Source organism: Colias croceus, chromosome 25 (assembly GCF_905220415.1).
Source record: "Colias croceus chromosome 25, ilColCroc2.1".
Classification (NCBI taxonomy): domain Eukaryota; kingdom Metazoa; phylum Arthropoda; class Insecta; order Lepidoptera; family Pieridae; genus Colias; species Colias croceus.
Window position 1 is genome coordinate 3,562,092 of NC_059561.1, and position 13,858 is coordinate 3,575,949.

Sequence of the window (13,858 nt, forward strand, 5' to 3'; positions counted from 1 at the left end):
CATTACCAGATTTATTATTGCCACAAAATATTAATATTGACCTCAAAAATATTAATACAGCACTGAAATTCGTGAATTTTGAGGAAACAATCGAAAAAAATTTCAATTTTACGATAACTATCACAACGTTGCGGTAAATTCTTGTGCGAAATTCACCATCACGTAATATGAAACATTACAATATTATAATAATAAGGTATACACCTACACAAGTCAATTTTGAAATTAGAATTATATTTTTTACACACAATATTTTACTGCCAGTATTCCTGTACATTTTGAAAATAAAATTCAATTTTTTTCACTTTTAACCTACAGTTTTAATCCTCCACGTTTTCGCTGAATTCTCGAAATTCCTGTTTCTTATTATCGAGATCTATTTTGCATCTGCACTCGGTTTTCAATTAACTAGCTTTTTTCGCCTTGACAAACGATACTAGAGCATTTACAAAGCGCAATGAGAATTGCTAATTTCCTTTACGAAGGAATTGTGGATTAGAGAGGTATTGTCTGTTTCTTTTTGCTTTGTTCTTTTCAATCATAGGTAAAGTTAGTTTGGTCAATACTTGTACTAGCTTGTGTTAAATAGCGTATTATTAATTGTATGGACTTTGTAGTGGAATGCATTGACTTTTATTTCCAAAGTTTTAACACTTTTTAGAAGCTTGAAATTGTAATGGCTGTTGAAATTCCCTTTTTTTATTTTGCGTCCAAAATACATGCATAAAAATGATTTGTAGAAGGCTCTAGATAAAAATATTATGCTATGTACTATGTACATATCTCAAAAGATAAATATTTTTTTACACACATAATATTATTATATATTGAATTTAGACACATAACATTAGCTCACCTATTTACAACAGGCGCTAAAATTTTCCTGTGAAATTATTTTTGTCGTCGTCATCGTATAGTCGCAGATTATTATATTCTGAATTCAATATGGAAAAGCGAATGTATGATAATACAAAATTAAATAAATATTCCAATCTCTATTGTTTTTAAAGCCTACTTTTTATATTAAAAAAAAAAACGATTTGCAAGAAGAAAAACCGAAGTAAGTAGCATAAAACGATACTTTTAAGGGTTTCAGAAAATTAATAAAACAGTGTCTCTGTATAAAATACAATATTGAAAAATCAGCTCAATATTTGCCACACGAGCAAAAAAGATACATCAAAATATACAGAATAAATAGCAATCAGTGAAAAACACATAATATGTGAACAATACGAATTCCGCTGCTTGGTGTAAAACGTTTTAAATATAAAATGCACTTTCAGATTCAACTTTTAATTATAGTACGGGTGAAATTTCGGCAATGAAACAAACGAGCTAACGACAGTGAGCGGGAATTTCCGTGCGCACAATACTGGACCGCGGAGGAATTATAATGTGGATAGGGTTGCCACATTATGGAAAATTATTATAGGTATATGTAGTATCATTTTGGACGTATTAACTCATCATATTTAGATAAAATTCATATTTAAATTTATCTACGCATATTATAACATCACCACTGCTCTAAAACGGTGAAGTAAAACATCGTTACGGAACCACATGTCGAAGAATAAACAATTTCGATGACTTGTGACATCCGCCAACCTGTACTTGGCCAGCGTGGTGGATTATGGCCTGATCCCGTACGGGAGGCCCGTATCCCAGCAGTGGGAACATAACTATTATGTTAAGCCTATGCTTATGATGACGTAGGTACCTACTCATTTTAATCAAAAATAATTATGTCGATATACATTTATTTATTTATTTATTTATTTGACACTTCATTACACACATTGTTTTTATAAAATATAAAAGTATATACCTAATAAGTCACAATGTTACAGCTTAATATGTGTAACGGGGCGGCCTTATCACTTCAGAGTGATCTCTACCAGGCGACCCCTTAGGCAAAGGACAAGTGTTTGCTGTATAAAGGGAGGCATCAAAATCTTATTTTAAAAACTAAACAATATTTTACAAACATACATATTACTTAATAATTACATAATAATATATACCTACTAAATGATAAACATACACATATAAAAATATAGTTAATAGTTATTAATTACTTAAAGTATTAAGGTCACTACTCAGAGCCATATTCCAGATCTAAATAATATTTATGTATTAGACGTTTAAAAGAAGTCAAAGATTGTGCACGTCTTATATCCACAGGTAAAGAGTTCCACAATCTTACAGCGGTTGAAGCAAATGAATAACTTAAGAAATCAGTTTTTTGAGTAGCCACACGCAGTGTGAGTCTTTCTTTCGACCGTAGAGTATAAGTTTCATTCTGGAGGAATTCAAAGTTATTCTTAAGGTATGAAGGCGATTTAGGGTCAAAAAGTACTTGATACAAAAGACGGAGAAAATGTATATTACGACGAGATCGGATTGGCAGCCACTTGAGTTTTTTTCTAAAATACGAAACATGATCGTACTTCCGAAGCCCAAAAATGAAACGTATACAAAAGTTTTGCAGACGCTCCAGTTTATTTAAAAGCTCCTGCGTAAGATCCGAACAGCAAGCGTCAGCGTAATCGATAATAGGCAAAAGAAGGGATTGTGCCAGTATGATTTTCGTGGAGAATGGCAAGAAGTTACGCAAACGCCTTAGCGAGCAAGATGAAGCATAAACCCTACGACTCACCTCTTTTATGTGATCACGCCAAGATAAAGTTGTATCAAGGTACACACCAAGGTTTTTAACAGTTTTGCTAAAAGGTATAACAATGCCATCAATAGAAATAGGTGTGAGGTTCTCCCAGTCAAGCCTTGAGATGAGACGGGGGCTACCAATGATGATGACCTGACTCTTAGATGGATTAATGGTAAGGCCATAGTTTGTGCTCCATTCAACAATCCTGGCTAAATCAGCATTAGTTGAGGCTATAGCATGTGATATATCTTCGAGGCTTGATTGAGTGTATATTTGCAAGTCATCGGCGTAAATGTGGTAGAGAGAAGTTAAATTACTTGTGATAGAGTTTATAAATATCGCAAAAAGAAGAGGAGACAACACGCCACCCTGCGGGACACCATCAGTAATGGATGACCAGGATGATATTTTATCATCAACTATAATGCGCTGTCGCCGTCCACGCAGGTAACTTTGAAACCAATCAATCACCTCTGGAGATATATTAATTGAACGAAGCAGACCTAACAATACTCTATGATTGACACTATTAAAAGCATTACTAAAGTCTAAAAGAGTTAATACGGTTAGCTGCTTATTGTCCATACCTGATCTGATGTCGTCGGTAACCTTAACCAACGCTGTCGTAGTACTGTGACCAGGACGGAAACCGGATTGGAAAGGACTAAGGACGCTGTTTTTGTTCAGAAAGGTGGTAAGTTGTTGATGTATCAAGCGTTCTAGGACTTTGGAGAGGAAGGGTAAAATGGAAATAGGGCGGAAATCAGTGGGATTACTGGGATTATTTTTTTTTGGAAGAGGTATAATTTGAGCAGCTTTCCAAAGGTCAGGAAAACTGCACGTAGTTACGCTATAATTTAAAATATGGGTGAGGATAGGAGAAATAATATCAAGGATGGGAATGATCATACTACGACAGATAAGATCACTTCCGACCGCATTAGAAGATATGGACAGAACGTTCTTCTTAATATCACAGTCGGTGAATTGATTAAAGACGAATGATGGGAATTGAGGTGTTGGAAGTGATGAAAGATAAGCTAAGGTACGATGAATTAACTTGTCATCGAAGGAGGTAGAAGAAGAAGAGAAGTGTTGATTTAAAGAATCGATGTTAACATTATGCGGGAGATTGGTTTCTGATTTTCCAACACCTAAGGTTCTAAGAAATTTCCATGTTTTTGCAGTGTCACCACTGTCAATAGATTTATGGATATGGCGTCGTTGTGCATCTCTACACAACATGTTACACCGATTCCTGATATTCTTATACTTCAATTTGGCTGCATCAGTTTTTGCGGACTTCAGTTTTGACTTCGCTCGGTTTTTCTGATTCATAATAGCAACAATATCCTTGGTGAGCCACGGCGCAGGCAGATGTTTCTTTTTAACGCGCCTTAGCGGTGCATGCTTATCGTATAAATGAGTAATGATGCTATTGAATATACCCACTTTAGCATCAATTGATTCAGCTTCAAAAACATCTGACCAGCTCATTTGTCTGGCATCAGACAAGAGGTTCTCCTGATTAATTCCACCAAAATTACGTAGCAACAGGACAGATGGTCGAAGTTTTGGTGGACGTAATTTATAGGACAAGTAAATTAGTTCATGACAGGAAAATGCATCAGCAGGACATTGATCAAACTTCGCAACAAATTCGGGAGAGGAGACTATCATGAGATCTAACAGAGAAGGGATGCAACCAGGCATAAAGTGAGTAGCATTTTGGGAAAGAACATGAAGGTTAAACGAGTTAACAAGGCCAAGTAATTTGTTGGAACGGTGGTCACGTTTCAGAAGACACGTATTAAAGTCCCCCATAAAAATAACATGTTTGTAAATCGGTAAGTAGTTTTCAAGCGTATTTTCTAAAGATGCAAAGTAGTCTACTAAAAGGGAAGGGCTGTAAAATACACCAAGTAAAATTTTTGAGGGAGAAAGATCCAGTTCTAAGAGAAGATGTTCTGCTGTATTTAAAGGTGGAGGCTGGGGAGAAGTACTTACAATTTTATAAGGCAAGTGTGAGCGAAGGTATATGGCCACACCACCGCCACCTTTCCCGATTCGGTCATTACGAATTAAGTTAAATCCGGGAAGGGAGTAGGAAGATGAAGGAAGACATGGCTTAAGCCATGTCTCAGACACAAGTATTGCGTGAATATTATTCGACACGAATGACGCCAGCATATCCGGAAAATGAGCAGGGATGCTTTGAGCGTTCATATGAATAACATTTAAATGTTTAGGTACGTCGCAAAAATAAGCAGAGAGAGTAACGTCCAAAGGTTCTGCAGAAACGCTATGAAAACTATCATCACTGAACGAACACTGTGATGAGATACTAGATAGACAATCATTAAAATCTGAAATATCGCTCCGAGACATTTCTGTAGAAAAGTAATATATTTTAAATAATAGATGAGAACAAATAAAAAAGTACAAAAAATACACAAATAAATAAGTAAAAAGAAAAGAATGAATGTGCAATGTAATAATATGAAAATAATAACTAAGGTATAGGTACTAACACTAAGGGAAAACAATTAACAAATATTAAATAAACTAGACAACTTTAAAATATAGATTATATAAATACAAGAAATACTACTAATACTTTTAATTTATTGATATATAAATAAATGAACAATACTTATATTACTAATAATAATATAAAAAAAAATATAAAAATAATAATTATAATTTTAACTAAGTTCAAAAAAAAAATTTTTATCCTTTACCTAAGGCATCTTACATTAATTATTATGACGGCAACACAGAGGTATACAACAATAATTATCAGTGTACTGATCTAAGTCTTGCATATGTCATAATATTGACATAGGACATTTGACAGATTGACACTACAGCAATCATCAATTCAGTTTTTGTGGCTTTTACCTTTTACAATAAATTTACATACCTACATTTTAATCTTTGAATCTGTATTCAATTTTAACAACAAACTTATTAAGCTAATAGTGAAGCTAAAGAAGACGTAAACAAATTCTATTATAAAATTAGGTACTATTTATGGATATAATTGTGTAACTCTTCATAAATAAGGAATTTCTGACTTAATATTACAAATACCTATACTATTTTTGAGCAACAAAACAACTATTTTTGTAAACTAAATTGCATTAAGTGCTTAACTTATAAAATATATTATAATGTCGATAACATGTGCTTAATGAGTGCCACAGTTCATAAAAATAATTTTAAGTTATAAAAGTGAAATAAAAACCATAATCCTGTCTACCTGTCGTAAAAATTCCCCCGTTTATCCTTTAAAATAACTTTAAACACTTCGTATTTAGCAATATTCTCCCTAATGTCCTTGTAACAAGCGAGCATTACCCACGGTCACTTGACTCAAATACAACCTGCATGGGACAGTTGAAGCTAATGGTCCCCAATTATTATAACGACGTCCCTGTATTCGTAATTCAATGCGAAAGCTTAGAGCGTTGTGCTCAAATTTCTATTTGTTTTGAATGTTTCTTTACAAACTGTTTTATTAAATGTGTTGTTACTTGTTTGATTCTGATTGAGTTATCAGTTTGTAAGAAATGTTATAAATACACTTTAATGTTATAAAATAAAGATTTATCTAAGTTTATTTTAATTAAAATAAGCTATAAAATGCCTGCTTGCAGAGTTGATTGATCTTAATTTTAAAAAATCTTGATAAAATTCATCAATTTATTAACTTTGAAAGATTGGAATTTCTAATGAAATTTCAATATTGTAATGACCTGATATAGCTAAAGAAATTAAAATGAAACTTATTTAATAGTAGGTAAATATGCACAGAAATATCAGCTATTAAATGATCTATTTCAACTGTGGAGGAATAAACTGAAATTATGTCAGAAACAGCGCGAAATACCGAATTGCGAACAGTGAACTTTGAAATTTGAATATATTATTAAATTATTCATACAGTGCATTATTAATTGGCTCAGTAAAAATAACTAATTGTCCAATATTTTAACTATTTACATCAATAATGATCTTCTTTAGATGTTGTTTTTTGACAGGCGTGGGAAATTTGCATAGGAACACAGTTAATTTCGCTGTATCTAATCGTGTTTCTATTTTTTTTTAGTTGTGTGTAATACTCTTTCTTAAATTAGTTAATAAGCCAATTAATTCTACTGTCCATAGAATGATAATGTGGAAAATAAAATCCCTGTTATAGCCAATCTAATTTGAAGTATAATTTCGTCATTGACCATTTATTTCCCTGTTATTTTCTTACAAAAACCATCTGCCTCAGAATATTGTGTGCACAGTGCATCGTGGCAAAATAAACACAGTGTGTATCGACAACTATAATATTTATGGCCACAAATTCGTACTCTGCTACCATGTGCATGTAAATTACACTATTTCATACTTAATCGTATGTTTACACCTGGTATTAGATACACATTATATGCTTATAATGAAGTTTTTGAGTTGATACTGTATGTTTTATAAATCCTTTTTTAAATAATCTAGAAGAAGATGAATTTATTTATGTTTATTTATCTGCTACCTTTATTAGATTCAAACACAGAACATTAAATGTTTTTACTGTTCTGTGGATTCAAATAATTCAGAAGCTACAATGTATGGAATGAATTTTTTGCGCCTACAGTTTTTTGATTATAAAATATGACGACCATGACACTGTCCCAGATATTTCATAAGGCGTTTCATAACGGCATAAAATATGCACATGCGTTTATGCTAATGTATGATGTCGTTGTCTTTTCTGTCATATTTTACTTTCATAGCAGCTACGTTTTGAAAAAATCTTCATTTAAGATTAAAGATTGTGTAAGGAAAAACTTGAATCTCTTTGTTTTGAATAACTCTCGAATAGTTGTTACTTACCAGTTGACTTATTTTTTCGAAAGTTTAAATCACAATTTTTAGCAGTTCTTAAATATTACGAAACTACATTATCGTCATCTTTAATATAGCGTTGATTTAGTTATTTAATCATCCAGATACTATAGCTAGCTACTATCAATCTGTGACTATAGGATTAATATAGACATATTAACGAGTTACCATTTCCCAATTGGTGAAATTCGTTAAAACATTTTTTATGTTAGTTTATCTTGCTTATATTCATAGTTTTCTCGTTAAATGTAAAGTAAACAAATAAACATAATATTATATTGCACAATACGTAAATTTAAAGAAAAGGCCAACATTTTTAGGTGTATTTAAAAAAGCATACCTATTGCTTTTTACAAAATAATAATTTGTATATTACGTTATTACAGACGAGCATAGGGTGTTCATACAAACCTAACCTACACTAGTACACTAATCCAAACAATCCAGACTAGATGCGTAAACAATGAATCGAGGGCAATGCGGGTGCTATGTTAATATTATCATACTATCTCATATTTATTTTTATTTTTTAGCTCAATCAATGTTTTTTTTTTTTTGTATACTTAGTTTTCTTCATAGAGTGGACCACGATGTGAATAGTAGGTAGTACCTATTTAATATAAAGGATATAAATCAAATTAGGTAGAGCTCAATAATGTATTAACAGTAAAACAATTATCCGGGGACGGCGAATTTAATTTTTGATATTATAATATTACAAACACTATTATAATATAATAGTTAATAATAATTAAATATTGTAATTAAACGACAGTATAGTCCCGGCTTTTTGATTTATAATAATACCTACAATTTATGATCCAATTAAAAATTGATAGTGCAAATAGCTTTTAAACGAACAGCTGTTTGTAGATACATAGTTGCCATACCAACATGCTAATAACCGTATTTGGTTACGATACTAGGATCAACATACAATAAATACAGTTATCACATATTCAAAGCGGATTACCCTCCCTATACCCTTTAGCATGATCTGATAAAACCAACAAAGCCTATTTTTCTCCAAGACGGCAGCCATCTTTTACCGATATTTATTACTCGATCCCCTCTTTTTGCGACTTGATTTAGTTCTATTCATGTTATCTTAATTGGCAAAGTTCTTTTAGCTATGGATCTATAGATTTTTGTGCATTCTAAGCAAGTGATATGTGGATGCTATCATCCTAGACTATTATATTGGTTACTTTTTTAAATCGTTAAATTGGGCTTGAAGTTTAGAAATAGTTGAAATTATATAATAAGTATTCGATTAATTATAATGTTTTCGAGCGCTTGCAAACGATGATGACGATGATTTGAGTGGCTATAAAATAATGGATAAAGCATAATTATTATTTAATATACTTCTATGTTTCTACATTCGAAACAGAAACAAGAAAATACTTATGATAAAAAAATATAATTATGAATAAGTATTGTAATGAATAGTTTCAATAATTATTCTTCAATGTTTTTATCATATTAAAAGGATACCATTTGTATCTGTTATTATAATTTGTAATTTTATAGTTAAACTAGCTGCTCCGCGCGGTTTCACCCCCGTGGCTCCACTCCTGTTGGTCGTAGCGGGATGATATATACCCTATAACCTTCCTCGATCAATGAGCTATCTAACATCGAAAGAATTTTTCAAATCGGACCAGTAGTTCCCGAGATTGTTGGCGCGTTCAAACAAACAAACAAACTCTTCAGCTTTATAATATTAGTATAGATTTAGAAGAGATAGTGAACTTAATTTCGTTACGATTGCATTAGTAAAGTCACCACAAACACAAAGCCTACCGTATAATTATCGAGGCTTAATATATTCCTATAGCAACCCCTTTAAGTTTTATAGTAAATTATGAATCAAGAAGGATAACAGAGGAAATCTTCTCAAAGGGCAATAGTGTAAAGTTATTGCGTAGAAGAATATCTTTGGTGTTATCTTAGTAGTGTTAAATTGTTTGATCCAAAGGATCAAACTTATAATAATATGTAAAAAAATATCAGGAAACGATAAAATAATACACAAATTCCATGCTACAAACATATTTAATTCACAGTTAATCATATTTGGAACTTATTAATACATCTTTAATACAAGACAATCTTAAAACTAGCTTAAAACTAAATAATATCACATATCATCAGCGACATCCATAATCATACAAATATAACATTTTTTCAAAATGTCTCATATTTTTGGCAAGGCACTTGGAAAGATCACAGACGGAGGAATATTTACAGAAGCCGACATCGATACAGCACACGATAATATTTCGACATTCAATATTGAAATACCAAAAACGGAATAAATACACAAACACGAACCTAAGTACTGTCCAATAAATAAAACTGGTTGTGGTATAAAAGTTATTTATAATAAATTAACATAGCACATTACTGATAAGTACAAATTCGTTCCACTGACAAAGGAGTGAAAACGACACACAATTTACATTTCAAACCTTACAAATAGACCAATTTTAACAATTACGTTATGAGAATTCTAATTAGCCAGATATATAATACTACAAAAGCAGGAGATGTGATTTGAACGGCAGAAGAATTAGTATTATTAAGATACACAACTGGCCACCAATGTGTAATAGAAATATATTGATTATCGCTAGGTTTAGGTGTAGTTTCATGTTCTAGCATATTATCTGGCATATAGCTACCACAGGTTGGAAAATCTCTAGGCACTGGTACGAAATCTTTTTCTTCACCGACTTTAAAAACTAGCGCCATACCGACTTCTACGTGAAATTCTATGTGACAATGGAATAGCCAATATCCAGGATTATCTGCTTTAAACCTTATTATCGTATAACCTCCATCTGGTACAGTAACTGTATCTTTTAACGGCGCATTTTTTAAATTACGTTTCATGAGTCCCGCTGCATCATACGCTTTGATTTCATCTACTGTTATTTCGCTAGCTAATCGTCTCATACCGACTACTCTAAAATAATGTCCGTGTAAGTGAAAAGGGTGATTTGCATCGAAAGTTACTCCTTCGTCTACGATAATAACTTCTACGACTGCGTTACGTTTTACTGAAAGTACGTGGGAACACTCACAGAAGCCTTCTTTGCAAGATTCCGCTATACTTGAGGAATTACAAAAGTTATCGGAGGATGGTCGTGATACTAGTAAGGGACTGGACGGCATTTTCATACTGATGTGGTTTAGTTGTGGTGTGTATAGACGGTTGTCTGGTTCGGGAACTGTGGAAAAAATAATAAATTATGATAATATTATCGAAAAAGTTTTTAACCGACTTCAAAAAAAGGTTCACTTATCGGCCGGTATATTTTTTTTTAATATCGCTTGCTTGTAAGTTATTAAGTGATTTTTTACATTATAGTTCAGGATACATCGCCCATTTTTGCAAGTGACTACTATCAAGCTAATTTTCCGATTGTAGCTTTATTTTGATGAGACGCCCAATAATTTCGTGTACGAAAGTCTTGATTGTGGTAGCTAACAGAGATAACAAGGATACAAATTTTTGATTTGATGGTTCTCAAATATTTATTACTAACTGAATTTTTTTTTTGTTCAATCTCAAGATAATTACCTAAATTATTCGAAAAAATATTTGTCCTACAAAATCTATGGTTGGTTGAAAGAGTCCCCCTTTCCAAAGTGTATCGATAACGAGGTCATGATAAATGATTACTAACAAGCTGATTTTTTTGTTTTCACTTAGGTAGTTAATGTTTATATAATTCAACAGACATATTGTCCTACAAATTGCGTAATAAATAATTAATTGTAAAAAATAAGAGGGTTATATTGATTTTAAATAATAGATTTATTTGTATCTAAATATTGGATAGAAAAGATATCCAGAGTGGATTAAAATTTGATGAACACTGTATTATTTTACAATTTATGGCAAAATTCGGAAAAATATATTTACATCTTCAAAATAAAAAGTTCTATCTTCAATATCATTTGATCGACGCAAGTAATTGTAAAAACATCTTTTAAAGTTTTCCAATTCACTTACCTTGATAATACCCATAATAAGGTGATCTATGAAAATGCGAATTGTTCTTAGGATAGAAGTCGTACGCGACGTAAAACTGATAATCGGCCACTTCTTTCAGACTATCGTCGTATCCCTTTAGAGACTTCATTTCAGCTACGCTTATAGTTTCATCGTCTTCTTCTCCTTTGTTTAGTGCGTTTAGTTGCTGAAATAAAAAAAAGTAATGTTAGTATAGATGTTACCGGAAATGTATGAAATCAAGGAATTGTATACAATTCCTAGGAAATGTATACAATTCCGATACCATTTAGGAAATGTATAAAATATTGTTTAAAAAACTATTTAATGCACGCATATCCTAGGAAATGTATAATCTTCCTAGGAATTGTATACAATTCCTATATCGTATTAGGAAATGTGTAAAGTAAATGCTTTCTGTAATAAAACACGTTGTTATTTTTTATTATAGCTCTTATTGATACAATCGGGTAACAGTCATACCGTAAAATTGTAATAATATTATGTTCATATTATTATCTTCGATCGTTCGATCTTCGTCGACGGAGCCCCGCTTCGCGGGGCTCCTATTTCTGTGTAGTTTTTTTTTAACAAACCTAACCTAACCTAACCTAACCTAAACCTAACCTAACTTTGAGGGCGAATATCTCGGCTATTTTTGATTTTAGAGAAAAGTTGTTCCTATAAAACATGCTTATATAAGCGTAATCTTTACGATAAAACAATAATAAATAGGTGTTATAATGACACCAACTCCATCAAAATTTTTTTAAGTCCTGCGCCCCCTTTGCTTTAGTCCAACCCTTGCCTGCGACATATCAATATCTTAAATGTTTTACATTTCCGATAGCTATTTAGGAAATGTATAGATTTCCTAGGAAATGTGTATAAAATAATTTATTTCACACATTTCCGTACGATTTGAGAATTGTATACAATGACGGATTACATACATTTCCTGTAACATAGACATTTGCAAATTTAATAAGTTGTTTTTTTTATATTTAAAGAAAATAATAATTGCGATCATTAGGCGGGATTCGAAGCCGCGTCTTTCGCATTGCCGCGCCGGGGCGACGCATTTTTTTAAATTTTTCGTCTTTAAAGCATTTGAATGCTATAGAACTAAATATCAAGTTAATATTGGGATTTATGTTGGAATAATAATAGAATATAGTTGGTATATTGATAATTTTATATACCTTTATCGCAGTAATACTATCAAAATATTATCGTGCTTATCGGTCAATAAACGAGAAATTTATAAAGATTTTTTAATCTTATTCTTGAAGTTTCAAAACATGTGCCATCATCTAATCGCTAATAACAATAGTTAGGTAAGTTAAATCCATAAGAGTATTGTAATTGATTCAATATAATGAAAGATTTACTTCATTATCTAGTGTACGATATATTATTATCTGTATTGTATCATGACTAAATAAACCCATACTGTGATTCCATTGTATATCTTGATATACTTCATTTCAATCGAGAGAACAGCAATCAAACAATAGTATTATTGATTTAACCCATTAGTGCATAACGTTCGATAAATCGGACGTCAATAAAATCGTTATTTTAGGAGTATTATATATTTTACTCAAGATTTATCTTTTTAAAACAGTAGTTGAATATATTTTCAAACGTGGCAGCACTGTTGTTATAAAATATACTAACGCGCATGTGAGACAGCTGTCAATTCGCAAAATGGCGGCACGCGTTCAAAATTCTTCGCGGCAAAGGTAAGATTATTTTGTGTTTTTATTATATTTTGTTTAGTGTTATGGGTGATAAATGGATATTTTGATTGCTAAACTATTCGACTATTTATTTTCAATGTTATTTGTACGTAGTCACTGTCATTTTGAATACTATGCTTGCGAATTTCGTACCGTCCGATTTATCGCACGTTATGCACGGTGGGCACTGCATGTGGTGTTTTTGTTGAATTGTTACAGGTAACAAGTTCATGAAATATTATCTGCTTTGGAGTGTGAGGAGGTTGATGATTATACAGAAAATATAATTTACGTTGAGCCGCCCATCGATGCCGATTAGGTTACTGACGAAGACAGTGACAAAATCCGATGACGAGCATGGTGCGAACCTAACTCACTTAGGACGAGGACTGCTGCAAGCTAACTGCGAATTGCGACGTTTTCGAGGTGATAGCAATTTTTGTTCTCCATCAACGTCTACAACTCTTGGTTCAAATACGCGGCAATCGTCGAATGATCATTCTTTATCAAGTAGCGATAGCGAAG

At 32.1% G+C, this 13,858-nt stretch overlaps 1 protein-coding gene across 4 annotated transcripts in view; it reads right to left on the reverse strand.

Moving 5' to 3' along the window:
* LOC123703101 (laccase-4-like) overlaps positions 1-13,858 on the reverse strand; it is a 101,445-nt gene that overhangs the window by 10,844 nt on the left and 76,743 nt on the right. For 3 of the 4 annotated variants that reach the window (XM_045650986.1, XM_045650985.1, XM_045650983.1), the window contains exons 10-11: positions 11,592-11,778; positions 9,607-10,803 (exon numbers count right to left, since the gene is read on the reverse strand). The exons of the other annotated variant lie outside the window; for it this stretch is intronic. In XM_045650986.1, coding sequence (XP_045506942.1) covers positions 10,067-10,803; positions 11,592-11,778 — 924 coding nt within the window. In that variant the 3' untranslated portion in view covers positions 9,607-10,066. Of the gene's footprint in view, positions 1-9,606; positions 10,804-11,591; positions 11,779-13,858 lie in introns of those variants that run through there. 4 annotated transcript variants of the gene reach the window in all.